Source organism: Lampris incognitus, chromosome 4, assembly GCF_029633865.1.
Source record: "Lampris incognitus isolate fLamInc1 chromosome 4, fLamInc1.hap2, whole genome shotgun sequence".
Lineage (NCBI taxonomy): Eukaryota > Metazoa > Chordata > Actinopteri > Lampriformes > Lampridae > Lampris > Lampris incognitus.
Genome location: NC_079214.1, coordinates 17,076,137 through 17,093,238, shown reverse-complemented (window position 1 = coordinate 17,093,238; position 17,102 = coordinate 17,076,137). Strand labels below are relative to the sequence as shown.

The window sequence follows — 17,102 nt, the reverse complement described above, 5'->3', positions numbered from 1 at the left end:
AATCAGCACTGGCGACCCCCAGGGATGTGTGCTCTCCCCTCTACTCTTCTCCCTTGACACAAATGACTGCACCTCAGGTGACTCGTCTGTTGAACTTCTGAAGTTTGCGGATGACATAACCATCATTGGCCTTATCCAGGATGGTGACGAGTCTGCATATAGACGGGACGTAGATCTGCCTTTTGGCTAAGATCAAGTGTAGTATCAAGTGTAGCTGGCCCCCTGGTGCGGCCATAAGAACCTCGAGCTGAACACGCTCAAAATAGTGGAGATGACAGTGGACTTCAGGAAGAGTCCCCCAACACTGCTCCCGTCCCCATACTCAACAGCACAGTGTCTACGACAAAAACCTATAAAGTTCTGGGTTCCACAATCTCCCAGGACCTAAGGTGGGCATCCAACATAGACACAATCATCAAAAAGGCCCAGCAGAGGATGTATACTTTCTCCGCTATCTCAAAAAATTCAACCTGCCCAGGAACTGTTGATTCAGTTCTACAATGCAATAATCCAGTCTGTCCTCTGCACATCCATCACTGTCTGATTTGATTTGGCCACCAAACAGGACAGGGGGACTACAACGGACAGTTAGGTCTGCAGAGAAAATCATTGGTGCCAACCCGCCCTGCATTCAGGAATTATACACTTCCAGACTCAGGAAATAGGCAAGCAACATCACTGCAGACCCATCACACCCTGGTCACAACCTGTTCCAACTCCTCCCCTCTGGCAGGCGCTACAGAGCACTTTACCCCAAAACAACCAGATATAAAAACAGTTTCTTTCTGCGGGCTGTCATTCAAATGAACGCTTCACACTGTCAAATAAATCCAATTATTTTGTTTACACTATACATTTTACATGTAGTAGTAGGCTCTGTCATGTCCATCTACCTCAGCCATGTATGTAAGTAACCTGCTAACATCTATTTCAGCATCTTTGATATATTCTCTGCATGATTGCACTTTCTCACCTCTTATTTCGCCTGTATAAGTCAATCCTTGTGTATATATCCCAAGATTGTTGTGCTGTAGTTTTGTTATTCTATGTTAAGTACACTGAGAGAGCCACGAGACGAGTCAAATTCCATGGCCAATAAACATGATTCTGATTGATCGGTCAGTTGTTATGCTCCTTCAGCCGCCCTCCAAATGAATCAATGACCCGATACAGTGGCCAGACATTGCTTATCCGGACATCTACATATATTTGATCGAGGCTTCTTTTTTTTTAATTGAAAACGATTCATTTACAAACATCAAGGCATACAAACCACGACAGTAAACACCTTTCAACATACAAGGCACATCAGGTAAGAAAGAGAACTTAAATTGTATAAAATAAAATAAAATACATAACATAAATGAAAGAGAATTAAAAAATTGATAGATAAAAGAAATTAATAATAATAATACGTCTGCACTTTTTTTATAGTTGCTCTAGGGGTCCTCTGATATTTTCAGTTCTTCATAAGCTCTGAGGAGAGACTTTGCATGTTTTTTCCCCCATTAGTCTCAAAGCACTGAGATAGTTGTCCACAAGGTCCCTTTTGAAAACAGAAAAAAGGGGTTTCCATTTTCCTCCATTTGGACGTGTGAATGAAAATTTTCACCAGGAGTATTAGGTTGTTCAAAATCAAGTCCCTCTTAATGTCCTTCATGTTGATACCAAACGCAATATTTTTTGGCGGCCTGTCCAGGGTGTCTCCCCGCCTGCCGCTCAATGACTGCTGGGATAGGCTCCAGCATCCCCGTGACCCTGAGAGCAGGATAAGAGGTTTAGATAATGGAGGGATGGACAATATTTTCTCTTGTGAGAGGAGCAAGTAGTTGGTCCTTTCTGTGTGGAGTTTGCATGTTCTCCCCATGTCTGCGTGGGTTTTCTCCGGGTGCTCCGGTTTCCCCCACAATCAAAAAGACATGCATGTTAGGGTTAATACTCCTGTCTGAGCCCCTGACCGAGGCATGGCAAGACGAACTGGAGTTGGTCCCCGGGTGCTGCACGGCGGCTGCCCACTGTTTCTAGCTACACAGCTAGGATGGGTTAAATGCAGAGGAAGAATTTCCCCAAAGGGAACAATAAAGTAATAAAAAAAATGTATTTCAAGCCAAACTTTTATGATGTGATTTTTAGATGTGATAATCGCCTTAAAAAACTCCCTATCAAATTATCAACGTTTCATCAACAGATATTACTATATTGGAAAATGATCTACAGGCATAATTTTAGTCCCCATACCACTCCATTGTGGAATTGCAGGTATGTGGTATTTAGAAATAAATCCTTGTTTTATAAAAATTGGCTTGAGAAAGGAATATGGTCTGTTATGCACTTAATAGAAAATATGAGAATTTTTGTTCAGAATTTAATTTAAATGACTGAAAACAATATGATACTGTTATCAAAGCAATCCCACACTCTATAATGGTGATGTCTTATAACTTGTATCAAAGTAATGTTGATCGGCACCTTCCTAAACTTTTGGTGAATGGACATGATCTCATCGGTCTAAAATTGCCCAACACCACAATCTGGAGAGTCTTTGTCAAAGAATTTTTTCTATTTTCATCAAACAGAAACTAAATTTTACAATGTCTCTCTAAAGATGAAATTGAAAAATTGAGAACAAAATGATTTAAGTTTTCAATTGCACCAAAAGTAAAGGAAATGCACTTTAGAATTCTCAGTGGAACATGTCCTTCTGGAGAATTTTTAAAACATCGATTTGGTTTAGACTGTAACAACTGCTCATTTTGCAATGAACACATTGAAACAACAGAACATGTGTTTAATGAATGTCAGCTTGCTGGTGCCTTTTGGGAAGATCTGCAGTACTGACTGTTTCCTAAATTTGACAATTTCTCTGAACTAAAAAAAAAAGGATGTGATTTTTGGTGTGCTTGTGAAAGATGGAAGACATGATTTGACAATTAACACAATTATTACTCTTGGAAAGCTCTATTTTGCACGAGAACATATTCCTGAAAACGCAGCCAAACTTCTTCATATTTCATAGGGAACTGTGTCATTATCTCTCATCACTGAGGTTAATGGAGAAGAATGCTATGGAACTCTGAATTGATAGCAGAACTTGAACTTGCAGAGAACCCCTAGGACCCCCCCCCCCATTTATGTATTTAATTTGATTTATTTAATTGTCTTCATTTTCTTTGCTTTTATTACACTACATTACAGTCATTTAGCCGACGCCTTTATCCAAAGCGACTTACAATAAGTGCATTTAACGTAGGAAATCAGGAGAACTACTAGTCATCAGAGGTCATAAGTACACCGTCTCTCTAAACAAGCATCTAATAGCAAAACCGGTGCTAAAGTAAAAGCGCAAGAAAGAGATTTTCAAAAAAAATGAGTGAATACAATAAGTGCTAAGAGCGAGTAACAGGGTAGTAGCACCCCCTCTTTTGTTTTAGGTCTTGCGTGTAGAATTTAAACATGTCAATAAAAAACGTGTTAATAAAACAAAGTTGGAGCTTGATGACGCAATGTCGGTCTGTACCACTGGGGTCCTTGTGGGTGGGTGTAACGACAGAGAACTTGTTCTAAACTTCCATCCTCTACTTTAGTAACACTGTCATTACTATTATCGACACAATATTATTGTTATTATTTTACCATATTGTAGTATTTCATCAGTGGTTTTTACTCATTGTTCATGCTAAAACGTATGTTGACTTTGATTTTGCAATACAATTGTATTATTTTGTCATGTCAATAAAGCAAACTGAAGAGAGAGAAAAAAATACTGGGGTCCTTGTGCTTGGTTTATATTGGAGTCTCCGTAATTATGCCGATTATATTCAATTGCACTTTTATGTCACAAAAGAATGAAAGACATTTTTTAAGTTCAATTTATGATTATAACTGTGCAATGTTGATTTTTTTTGTGGGACGTTGATTTTACTGCAATCTAAAAAAAATATGACGAACAATTTCTATACCGGCAATTTTTTAGCTAGCTAAATAGCAGTAGGGCCTGTCCCACGTTGTATCACTGGAAGGTGATGTGTTGACCGTCCTCTGTAAGTCGGTAGTGTTTCATGTAAACAATGACATTTTAAAATAATAGTATTGCATTTTAAATAAAGCTGGAGTGTGCCTGCATTAGGGATACTATACACCAGTGAAGATGTCCCTAAACCGGAGTATATATCTATTTTCACGGGTCCAACACCGACTTAGCTCCCTGGCTCCCCGGGGTACCGGTGCTTTGCCTGACAGCCGCGTCTGTCCTGCATTCGGAGCTGCTGCGGCTCTAAAACACGGTTCACACTCGTCGACGAGCTCTTGCAGACATGTTTCGTCCAATAGTTCGTCCCCCGGAACCCCCGACACCTCGCTTTTTGTGCCTCTGACTCTGAAGTTTGATGGCTCGGTGGATGGGAGCGTGGGAGTTGAGTTGACACAAACGCTGGATAAAAGTAAGTTCACCGTTCACCTCGACGTCTTCAGTCACCTGTTGTGATATGGGTCGGAGGGAATTTATTCTGTCCTAATAAGTCTTCGATTCTGATAAGCCTTCTCTATCCTTACCTGCTCCCTTTCCATTGCCTCCCCGGTTTCCATTCAAAGAAGCTGTACGCGATTCAAATACAGCTTTAGGATATTGCACAAGCGAGCGCTCATTGCTTTTTTTCCTCCCCTTTGCTGTTTTAAATTTAGTTTTGTTAAAAATTCTAGTCAAAGCAGCCTTAATATAGTTGTATGTCTGAACATCAATGTAGGGGATCAATGTGTGCGAAACGTAAAAGAGTCTACGTGTACGTCAATGAAAAATCAAGCTAATTTTGGCTTGACTGTTTGCTTTCTGATGGATACTTGGTACTTTTGACAGATGAGCTCCTGAAACTTTTAAACCGTTTCTACAAGAGGAAGGAGATACAGAAGCTGGCGGCAGACCAGGGCCTGGATGGTGAGATTTTACACTGCGTATTATTTATTATTATTATTCATTTTTTTTCCACACTAGCTATTCAGAGGGCAAGTAAAGCTTTATTTATATAGCACTTAACAAATAAATTAAATTACAGTATAGCACAATGAGAAACAGACAAAAATAAAAAGGAACAAAAACAAAAGACAGGGATGGGGACGTATAAAAAGGCTTGCCTATGCAGATGAGTTTTTTGAAGCCGCTTAAAACAGTCCAAACTATCAGCAAGTCTAACAGATTGGGGACGATTATTCCAGAGGCTTGGGGCTAAAACTGCAAAGGCATGGGCACCTTTTGTTTTGCAGTTGGAGCGGGGATGTATGAAAGACCAAGATTTGGAGATCAGAGTGGTCGAGAAGTAGAATGAGGAATGAGATCAGAAGTATAGCTGGGTGCAAGTTCATGCAGTGCTTTATAAGTAATCAATAAGATCTTTTAATTTCTTCTGAATTTTACGTGAAGCTAATGGAAGGATGCAAGAACAGGAGGAGGAGGAATTTGTACTTTGTGATATTGGGCTATACAAATAAAATTGACTTGAGTAATGTGGGACCTACAGCTATTTCTAGTAAATAGTCTGGAAGGTGCATTCTGAACCAACTATAAATGATTTAAAGCAGCTTGACTGAGGCATGTATAGAGGGGGAGTTACAATAATCGAAGGGAGAAAATGAAAGTGTGAATGAATAGTTTGAGATCCCTTGAAGACAAAATATATCTGATTTTTGCTATATTTCTTAGCTGAATAAAACAGGACTGTACAAGCTTATTAACATGGTAGTCAAAAGACATATACTGGTCAAAGCTGATACCAAGAGGGCGTCCGGGTGTCTGTCTATTCTGTTGCCTACCAACATGGGGATTGCCGGTTCGAATCCATGTGTTACCTCCGGCTTGGTCGGGCGTCCCTACAGACACAATTGGCCGTGTCTGCGGGTGGGAAGCCGCATGTGGGTTTGTGTCCTGGTCGCTGCATTAGCACCTCCTCTGGTCGGTTGGGGTGCCTGTTTAAGGGGGAGGGGGAACTGGGGGGAATAGCGTGATCCTCCCGTGCGCTACGTCCCCCTGGCGAAACTCCTTACTGTCAGGTGAAAAGAAGTGGCTGGCGACTCCACGTGTATTGGAGGAGGCATGTGGTAGTCTGCAGCCCTCCCCGGCTCAGCAGAGGGGGTGGAGCAGCGACCGGGCCGGCTTGGAAGAATGGGGTAGTTGGCCAAATTCAATTGGGGAGAAAAAGAGGGAAAATCACAAAAAAAAGATGATATTGTGGGAGTGCAGGAATGAGGAGACAGAGAGATCGAATCGAGTCAATTCCATTTACTCGCCACAAGACAACACCGATACAGCACAATCTCTCGTGGCAACCAGCTAACCGCTAGGCTGCTGCAAATATGGCTCCCCCGGAAACTGTAAACAGTGCCTACGTCAGCACTCTGAATGTCTGCCTTAAGGGAGCAGCAGCCCCTGGTGAATCTACCCTCATTTGTCTTTCACCACAATATCAAAATTCTTAGTGGTAGGTTTGATATTTGAGTGGACTGGACCAATGGGTGATAATTGTATGCCTTGGTTTTGTGCAGTTCAAATCTGTAGTCATTCGGGTTACTTCTACACAAGTTCATTAGGGCTATTATCAGAGATAAGTTCCTACCTTAGTGATTATATATTAAAATATTTACCTAAAAAAAGGATATCTCTGCCTACAATATATTGCCCATGTAAGTTTATATAGCTTCTTTGGTTTTATATGTGTCTCTTCTCATCTGTGTGTTTGTGGTGTGTGCACAGCTCGTCTGTTCCACCAGGCCTTCATCAGTTTCAGGAAATATGTTCTGGAGTTGACATCTCTCAGTGCTGATCTACACATCATCCTCAATGACATCTGTTGTGGGGCAGGTCAGTCAGTTGTCATACTGTAGTATAACTAATTTTGTTGTCATGATTCACAACCTTTATAAGGCATTATTTTAAAATGTGTTCAGTCATTTTAGTATCAATAATTGTCTTAATCAAATGGCTTAATTCCCTTTGTTGTCTATTCTTCAGGTCATATAGATGACATCTACCCATACTTTATGCGTCACGCCAAGCAGATCTTCCCCATGCTTGACTGTATGGATGACCTCAGAAAGATCTCAGACCTCAGAGTCCCTGCTAACTGGTATATATACTCTATTATGCTGGCCCAGTCACTGATGCTTTGCATTAGCTGATTAGAGACAGAACACTATATGTTAAATAATCTGCTCATTCTGGATGCATATGCATGCAAATGACTTCAGTCATAGCTTGTTATTTTGGCTAGCTAGATGCAAGTGCATGTTATCCTCTTTCAATGTTGTATACTGTAAATTGTGTACACGCGCCATCCATTGCACGTTGTCTGTCTTGGGAGAGAGATCCCTCCTCTGTTGCTCTCCGTGAGGTTTTTTCCTATTTTTTTTCTACCGGTTAAAGGGTTTTTTTTAGGGAGTTGTTCCTTATTTGATGCAAGGGTCTAAGGACAAGATGTTGTGTTGCTGTAAAGCCTGCAGAGGCAAATTTGTGATATTGGGCTATACAAATAAAATTGACTTAACTTGACTAGTATGCATGTGTTGTTATCTCCATGTTGAATTTAATCATTGCTTAGAGTGGCCATTAATGTTTAAATTTGTTACTATAATCCTGCAAGCGCCAACCTCACCCTACTTCTTCACTACAACGGTTGGTGTGTTTATGCTTAAAAATAATTTGCATAAAGAAGCTTGTAGAAAGTATACATTTAAAACTATTCATACATTTTCAGCTTGCAGTAGCCATCCCTGGTAGCATTCTAATGTATTCTTAAGAATTCTGCAAGAAAGTGTCAAGTTTATTTGTTTAGCCCTAAATTGAAATTGTAGTCTCAGAGGGCTTTCACAGTGAAAAACAGGTTGATATAATAGACAAGATTGGGTGATACCATTTATCCTTATACCCTGGTTTTGGATGTCGACAATCATATAGTTGTGGTTCAGTTATAAAGATTTTAATTACTTTTGCGTTATCTAAAGTTTATTCATGGATTATGTGGCGCTGTGGACCATCTGATATTTGAGCAGAAGTATTCAATCTAAAACTCTGCATACAAGCCTCACATGAATGCTTATTTGAACTGGAATAGTTCAATGATCTGTAACACCAAAATTTTCACTATGTGTTTTGTTTTTTGTGTGTGTGTTTTTTCCAGGTACCCGGAGGCTCGTGCCATCCAACGGAAGGTGATTTTCCATGCTGGTCCCACCAACAGTGGTAAAACTTATCATGCTATCCAACGCTACCTAGCTGCGAAGTCTGGGGTCTACTGTGGGCCGTTGAAGCTATTGGCCCATGAGATCTTTGAGAAGAGCAACACGGCTGTATGTATCTGTCTAGTTGTTTTGTTGGTTTTTTTTTTGGGGTCAAATTCTTTATCATTCTTTCACCACACTTCTGCCTTTTGCTTTCTTGCTTCCACTCACTCTCATTTCTTGTCCATATCCTTACTGTCTTTCCTTTTTTTGGTTCTCTCCAACTCTCTTGCTTATTTTTGTTTATTATTTTGTATTTGTCTTAATATATTGGAATTTACTTTGAATGTGTGTGTGTGTGTGTGTGTGTGTGTGTGTGTGTGTGTGTGTGTGTGTGTGTGTGTGTGTGTGTGTGTGTGTTGTCATATGTGTGACGACAGGGTGTGCCATGTGACTTGGTAACAGGAGAAGAGAGGATGTTTATGGACCTAGAAGGCCGAGCATCTGGTCATGTAGCCTGTACCATTGAGATGTGTAGCGTCACCACACCATGTTAGTAAAAGTAATTCACATACTCACATTTTCTGTTTAGTTCTGTGCTAAAAAGAAATACAAAATAATCCTACTCCCACTTTAATGAAATGGTATTAACATTTTTGTAGCTAAAAATCAGTTATATGAAGATGAACCGAAGCCCCGTTACAGTTGGGTGTTCAATAATACGTATAAATTTAACACGTTTTAAAATTTTAGTAAAACTGAATGGGAGAGAGTGTCATTTGCATTTGTTTATGCGTTTTTTGGGGATCAACTCCCTGGATTTTGACAAATTGACCCACAATTTCATCCATGAAGATTCTTAAGATGTTGAGTTTTGCCACCCACATAACTAAAATGCAAAAAAAAACAAACAAAAAAATCCCCTCGATTGAATGTCTGAAAATGGGTGCAGCATTTTTCTTAGGTGACAACATGTTTGCTTGTAACATATGCGTGTGTCTGTAGATGAGGTGGCTGTAATCGATGAGATTCAGATGATCAGAGATTCTTCCAGAGGCTGGGCCTGGACCAGAGCACTGCTGGGTTAGTATCAAACATATACACAGATATGTAGATACACACATATCTTTTTTTGTCTGTTATATTCTTTTTGTTCCCATCACCTCCTAACTGTTTTGCTTTCAAAATGTTGTTTGTTCTTAATGTTATCTGCAATCTTATGTCCGTATATAGTTTTGGACTATGGCTCCCAGGCAATGGTGTCTTAATGTACTGCAAAACCCTCCTACTAATCTTTGTCCCTGCAAAGTTACCAGTTTTTAATTCTGGTTTTTAAACAATTTGGGCTTATTCACACCTTATTTGGATATTTTATCATTTTTGTTAAAGAAATTCAATTTTGAATTATGCAAGGGTGTATTTTAATATTTAATGAAAAATACATTATAGTCTGTTGAATAGCTGTGACCATGATATGCAGGCAAATTTATTTTAAATCAAAGAAGTTTGGCAGAGTTGTCAAAAAATATATTCGATGGCATTTTTCCATGTTTTTCATAGACCATTGTCACATTGTTTTTGCCCCAGTTGTCGATCCTTATCTTTACTAATGGCAATATCATCTTTCGTTGTTGCTTTGTAAATTGCTCATGCAGAAGAGATAAGCCTGTTTCCCCCTCTGCTAATGTGTTTAGGTCTCTGTGCAGAAGAAATCCATGTGTGTGGTGAGCCTGCTGCCATCAACTTTGTCAGAGAGCTGATGTACACTACAGGAGAGGAAGTTGAGGTAAAGCTGGCTAATTTAGTTCTTCCAGAGGAGAGGATTCTGGGTGGTGTAATTTGGTGGTTTTCAGATTTCTTTCACTCTCTTACCCTTATTCTATCTCTTCTCTTCCCCAACTCTATCTTCTCTGTTTTAGGTCCATACTTACCAGCGTTTAACTCCATTCTCAGTGCTGGACAGTGCTGTGGAGTCACTTGACAATCTGAGACCGGGAGACTGTATTGTCTGCTTCAGTAAAAATGACATCTACTCCATTAGCAGACAGATAGAGGCCAGAGGACTAGAATGTGCTGTGATCTATGGGAGCCTCCCACCAGGCAAGACAACGTGTGTGTACATGTGTGCGGGTGTGTTTGGGATATGCTCCCTGGGTAGACCGATTAAAAGTCACAATATCCTGATATAAATGGATTTACCAACAGGTGACTTGAGTCTGTGTGTGTGTGTCTGTTTCAAGGAAGTCTTGTGTGAAGAGTGAATGTATTTTGAAAAGGAAGGGGAAATAAGAAATACGGTGTTATGTTCTTCAGTTAATGTAAAGAGGAAAGAATCATAGGGTGTCTTCCGGGTAGTGTAGCGGTCTATTCTGTTGCCTACCAAAACAGGGATCGCCGGTTCGAATCCCCGTGTTACCTCTGGCTTGGTCGGGTGTCCCTACAGACACAGTTGGTCGTGTGTGCGAGTGAGAAGCTGGATGTGGGTCTGTGTCCTGGTCGCTGCAGTAGTGCCTCCTCTGGTCGGTCGGGGCACCTGTTTGGGGGGGGGGGGTGCGGGAACAGCCTGATCCTCCCACGCGCTACGACCCCCTGGTGAAACTCCTCACTGTCGGGTGAAAAGAAGCGGCTGGCGACTCCACATGTATGGGAGGAGGCATGTGGTAGTCTGCAGCCCTCCCCGGATCGGCAGAGGGGGTGGAGCAGCAGCCGGGGCAGCTCGAAAGAGTGGGGTAATTGGCCAAGTACAACTGGGGAGAAAAAGGGGAAAAACCCCCCCCACCCAAAAAAAAATCTTTATATCAAGGGGTGGGCTCTATTTGTAAAAACATTATTTCATTGTATCTTTATGTGTCACGTTTTGAATGAAAAATGAAAATATCTGGTATTCTTACAGAGAGAAATAAAAAGATTGATAGCTTTTTGTAAATATTGGGTTTTAGCCTGATAAAGTTTTAAAGTGAAGACTTAAATGAGCAGTTCCAACTGTTTTGAAGTCTTATCTGTATTTTATACTCACTACTCGTGATACAAATATAGGTTTCGTTTTCACAGTAATCCATCCTCCTCTTCATACTGGACACACAGCTCTATCTTATCAGCTGCACTACAATGCAATTAATGGGGGACAAATCCACAATCCTTGTTCAGTACAACAACAAAAAACACTCCCTGGTTCAGCCAAACCTGACACGATGCTACCACAGTCTATTATAGCAAATTTGAGATGGTCATTTGAAAAATTTGCATTCATTTTTATTGCTAGTTTCCCTCTTTGTGTGTGCTTTGCTGTGCTGTGGTGGAGTGAGTCCTGCTGCTTAATGCTTGTAGTCTGTGTTACAGGAAATAAACACGGTAGGAAAAGACTAGCCAATGATAATGACCACTTGAAGTCCCTATTATAGACTTCTGTAGCATCATGTTAGCCTTGCTGAACTATGGTGTGTGGTTTTTTTTGGGGGGAGGGCACTGAACAAGTGATTATGAATTTGTTCCCTAGTAACTGTGTTGAACACGAGATTGAAAGCAGCGTCTTTGTGTCAAGTATGAAGGAACAGACGGATGACTTTGAAAATGAAACCTACCCATGTGCTACCTGAGCAGTGAGTATGAAAAGGGGGTAGACTTCAAAAAATATGAACTGTTCCTTTAAATCATGAATTTACAAGTTGTTGATAGGCCACATGCTTGGTTGTTCTGTTTCTGCCAGGAACCAAGCTGTCTCAGGCCAAGAAGTTTAATGACCCTGATGACCCATGTAAGATTCTGGTCGCCACAGATGCCATTGGTATGGGCCTCAACCTGTAAGTACACATATGGAAACTAAACTACTATCAAATTTTTACTGTGCATCTTTCAAAAGGGCTATATAAATAAAGTTGTTATTATTATTATTATTATTATTATTATAGAGTCCTAAATTTGTTGAAGAAATCACACTGAACTCACCTGTCTTTCTCTCTCTCTCTCTCTCTCTCTCTCTCTCTCTCTCTCTCTCTCTCTCTCTCTCTCTCTCTCTCTCTCTCTCTCTCTCTCTACGTCTCTGTATGTCTGTATCTGTCCTCTGTCTTCATGTCTCCCTTTTTCCTTTCCTCTCCAGGAGTATAAAACGTATCATCTTTAACAGTCTGGTTAAGCCCAATGTCAATGAGAAAGGGGAGAAGCAGATGGACACCATTAGTACATCACAGGCACTGCAGATAGCCGGCCGCGCAGGGAGGTCTATATCCCACACTTTCATTTATTTTCATATGATGGGGGAATGGTAGAAAGAGAAACTAGTAAACAATAGCATCTCATCACATGTTCAGGCATGTTCATAAAAAGACAACACCTTTGATCCAAATACATATTGCATTTTCATACCAGGCATACATGCAATCCTAGTTTCAGAAGGAAATTGTAGTTTTAAAATGAGGGTGAAAAGATCGGGGGGGTTTTAAAAAAAATTATTGTATCCCTTCTGTCGTCTTCTCCAGGTTCTCCTCAAAGTTTAAAGAAGGAGAAGTGACCACTATGTACAGAGATGATCTGCCCGTCCTCAAAGAGATACTCAGCCACACTGTGGAGCCCATAGAGGTTTGCAAACATGCTCACACACAAATCAATGTAAAAGACATACTGAACAATCCAGCCACACCGTGGGTGCTGTTAAGACTAAAACGCCAATACATAGATTCAAATTTGTTAATATGTGTGTGTAGTATTTCATGCATTAATACAGTGGGTGATCCTGAAATTCACTCTCCCTCTGGTTTCAGACTGCCGGTCTCCATCCTACTGCAGAACAGATAGAGATGTTTGCCTATCATCTACCTGATGCCACGCTGTCCAACCTTATCGTACGTTTAGCCATCTGTCCTATCTGTTTGACCAGTCTTTGATGCAACATAGACAGTGAAGTTAATAAAGAGAGCCAGAAAGGCCAAATGAAATTAAATGGAGGCTCATACTGACAGTAAAATGGTGAATGCTGAAATGTGCTGTTGTGAAATGTACTATATTGTTTTTTTTCCCCCCATTAATCGTAAAGGGATTATTTTATTAACAAGACAGAAGGTATGCATAAAAGTACAAAGGCACAGACAGGCTATTTGACAACATTTCTCTGTAGGTGTCTTTTAGTTATGCTAGAACTTGTTATTGAGAAATGAAATACATATTTGGCCTGTAGACAATCGATGAGGCTGGCATTTGTAGCTCTGGCCTATGTGTAAAATTATCTGTCTAAGGAGTTTCCACTTACAGACATCTTTCTGATACCTTGTTGTGAAGAACACAAATGTCCTTATTTATGTTTTCCTGGCCTGATTATCTTTTTGTCACCTGTTACTCTGTTCTGTTGTCTTTCATTCTCTCAATAATGTACGTCTAAAATAAATTAATCCACAAATTTACTGATCTCATTCTTTTTCCCTCCTAGGACATATTTGTCAGCCTTTCCCAGGTGGACGGCATGTATTTCGTCTGTAACGTTGACGACTTTAAGTTTCTGGCTGATATGATTCAGCATATCCCACTCAACCTGAGGTCGCGTTATGTGTTCTGTACAGCTCCCATCAACAAGAAACAACCCTTTGTGTGCACATCTTTTTTAAAGGTAAATATGAAGAGGGGAAAAGGAGTAGAGGTGGGGAGGAGGGAAACTTGTCACAACAGAGAGACTCAGAAGATGGACAAAAAGTCTGAATTCTACTAATTAAAAAGCTTCTTTTAGTGGCTGAAGGGATGACTGGTAGCTAAAAAGGGACTCAGACAGCAAGTTTCATTATAATGGTGCGGATGTATTTTTGTTTCCAGATAATATGGGCAGGAGAACTCAAGTTAAGGTCAAGTTAAGTGTTACATGGACATTGCATTTCAAGATTTGGCAGGAATGTGCTCGAGTCAGGCTGGGTAGGAGTGGCATTGCACCATTCACCCTGGTCCCTAATTATTTAAGATTTTCCGCAATAATGATTACGACTTCATTTGTGCCCAGGTTTATGTAATTTACTATGAATTTTGAGTTTTCTAAGTGGTTTAATTTGATCTCAGCCGTGGTTGCTGGCCACCCGACACATCCTAAACAATTAGTAATATGGTATTCAAAGTGACGCTTTCTCTGTTTGCCTGCAAGTATTAATGATTTCTGCATTCTCCAGTTTGCCCGTCAGTTCAGTCGAGATGAGCCCTTGACATTTAACTGGGTCTGTCGCCTTGTCAGCTGGCCCCTCACTCCACCCAAAAACATAAAAGACTTGGTCCACTTGGAAGCAGTTCATGATGTACTGGACCTGTATCTGTGGTTAAGGTAATTTTTAATCCTACTGTTCTGACTGAAAAGATCAACATCAAGGACCTTATTCAGTGTGAAGTTATTAATGGCATCTTGGCTGTTTATCTATGGCTCATGTATAAACTAGTACAGCTACCATTTGTATTACTACTACAGTTATGTTTTAGCCTCCATGTAAACTGTTGGTATTTGCTAAGCATGCATGCTCTTTTTGGAAATGCCCTGCTTCTCACTCATACAGTTAAGGTTATACAGCCATGCATTGCATTAGAGAACACATCCATACAGTACATTATAGTATCTATCAGCTCTACTGGAACAATTGGTGGGGGGGGGGGGGTCATTGCACTGCCTAAGTTGCTTAAGGGCATCTGTGTTGCCCTAAAGCTTCTGATATATATAGTTTTCATGTTTTCATGTCTTTATGTAAGAAAAACACAGAAAGTTGAATCCAGATGAACTGATTCATATTATGTGACTTAATGTTTTGATGACATACGTCCACTGATGTGTCAATAGCCATTACCTGTTTGCGTCCATCTTTCCAGTGAAAATGGCGTACCATTAAGCCTCACCCCATTCCCAGATTGATTTGAGCAGGTGTGTCGTTCTGTTCCAAATGGAGGTCCTGTGCTGTTAACCAAATTTCAGAGTGATCCCCTTTATATTTCATGAAACAGGCATGATGATAATGACGATGTCGACTTTTATTAATTCTATTCCCTCCTTTGCCGGTATAGCTTCCGTTTCATGGACATGTTCCCAGACACCACCTTGGTTCGGGAGATCCAACAGGAACTCGACGACATCATCCAGGATGGCGTTAGAAATATCACACGCCTTATCAGAGCCGCTGACCCACTTCAGGCACAGAGCAGCAAAAGTAGCATAGCGCCACCAAGTGGAAGCACTAGCAGTAGAGGCCAAAGAAGTGGTGGAGATGCAAGGAAGGTGATGGACAGTTCTCTTTCCAGTCGTCTGGTACGGGATGGGCTGTTAACCCCTGATTTGCTCAGACAGCTGCAAAGGGAGTGGTCTAAACAGAGTCAGACCCCAGAAGAAGAGGTTACTGATCAGGGGAAATTAGGAACAGGAAGTCTAAATAATAACAAAGGGAAAAAGAAAAAGAAGAAATGAATGAGAAAATAATTATTATAATTGTTGCATGTGATTGATGGAGATCCCAAGGAGATCAGCAACTAGTTTCTGTACTTGGATGGATGGAAACATCATAAATTCCAGCTCTTATTTGCCATCAACACCAAATTGTTTATGAAAAATTGCAATAGTTGCTTTATCATCGGGTTCATGACAACTGCTGGACACTTTCTTAGCATTTAATTGATCAAGCAAACTTTCAAGTCAAACTAAAAAAAATACCAATAAGAGCATGGGTTTTCATGTTAGAGCAGTGAATTGTTATGGTCATATGACCTGGACTGAGAATAACACCAGGTTATTGCATCATCTCAAGACTCACGCGATGAATATTGTGGCTGGTGGATTTTTTTTATTACATTTACTGTGGATACTGAAAAAAAAGAGACTCCAGTTGAGGTAGGTTTCCCCACTGTTGAAAATTCTTATTGGCAACCATTAATATTTTGTGGCCAACAGTGAAATTACTACTACTACTACTACTTCTACTTTCGGCTGCTCCTGTTAGGGGTTGCCACAGCAGATCATCCGTTTCCATCTCTTCCTGTCCTCTGCATCTTCCTCTGTCATGCCAGCAACACCTGCATGTCCTCTCTCACCACATCCATAAACCTCCTCTTTGGCCTTCTTCTTTTCCTCTTCCCTAGCAGCTCCTTATTCAACAACATATACAACAGTGAAATTAAGATAAATGATAAATTAAGATAAATGACAAAAATTTGTCCTCATTCCTAAATATGGTATAAATGATTTTCAACAATAGGCACTGTGCATATACTTTGTCTGACAGGACTGTATCCCTTGCCACTGGGTCTTTTTGAGAGATGTGTATGTGCTGAGCTGTCCAAAGGCAGTTACAGAAGCATGTCCTCCCAAACAAGAAACAAAATACAGGGGAAACACTGGCACCTACCATAGATTTATTATATGCAGGGCTTATATTTACTTTGGTCACTTTGAATTTGCAAAATAGACCGCTTTCAGAAATCACATGTTGGAGTATTTTTGACAAATCCCTCTGATGAAGAAGTATTTTTGAAATTAGTATTTTGTTTTTGCATTTTGTTTGTGTATTCCAAATTCAGTGAATTAAACCCATTCCTACAAGTGTAAATACGTTATTCCATCTTCTTACTTGTCGTTTGTTGTCTGTTGTACATTTAGGATAACCACAAGGTGATTATGATTGAATAAACTGTCATTATGTTTTTAACCAATGTTTCCATTTCCTGACCATGTAAGGACAGTGTCTCTAGATTAAAAGATTTCATCCATAATTATCCAAGCTGCTTATCCCAATTGGGGTCGCGGGATGCTGGAGCCTATCTCAGCAGTCATTGGGCAGCAGGCAGGGAAAAACCCTGAACCGGCCCGCCAGGCCATCCCTAAAAGTTGAATATGACAGAAGCCAATTACATTATATTTCTAATCGTGCCTTTTGTGTTTAACTGCAAGTGAGTGCTGATTT

General features: G+C 40.4%; 1 protein-coding gene across 1 annotated transcript; it reads left to right on the top strand.

The window, feature by feature from the left end:
• The first annotated feature begins 4,044 nt into the window (after positions 1-4,044).
• On the top strand, positions 4,045-16,824 carry supv3l1 (SUV3-like helicase). The gene is made up of 16 exons (XM_056278934.1): positions 4,045-4,439; positions 4,853-4,930; positions 6,740-6,847; positions 6,998-7,112; positions 8,163-8,331; positions 8,643-8,754; positions 9,208-9,285; positions 9,897-9,988; positions 10,122-10,302; positions 11,909-12,002; positions 12,299-12,418; positions 12,678-12,777; positions 12,960-13,040; positions 13,622-13,798; positions 14,343-14,491; positions 15,217-16,824. Exons 1-16 carry the CDS (start codon positions 4,148-4,150, stop codon positions 15,611-15,613), a joined length of 2,343 nt encoding a protein of 780 aa, XP_056134909.1. The 5' UTR covers positions 4,045-4,147; the 3' UTR covers positions 15,614-16,824.
• Positions 16,825-17,102: the final 278 nt, after the last annotated feature.

Excerpts from the sequence above, each read along its gene's own strand:
- supv3l1 (XM_056278934.1), top strand. The coding sequence starts at position 4,148 with ATGTCCCTAAACCGGAGTATATATCTATTTTCACGGGTCCAACACCGA. Across the intron at positions 8,332-8,642 it reads TTGAGAAGAGCAACACGGCT|GGTGTGCCATGTGACTTGGT; the intron begins GTATGTATCTGT and ends GTGTGACGACAG. Across the intron at positions 12,003-12,298 it reads ATTGGTATGGGCCTCAACCT|GAGTATAAAACGTATCATCT; the intron begins GTAAGTACACAT and ends TTTCCTCTCCAG.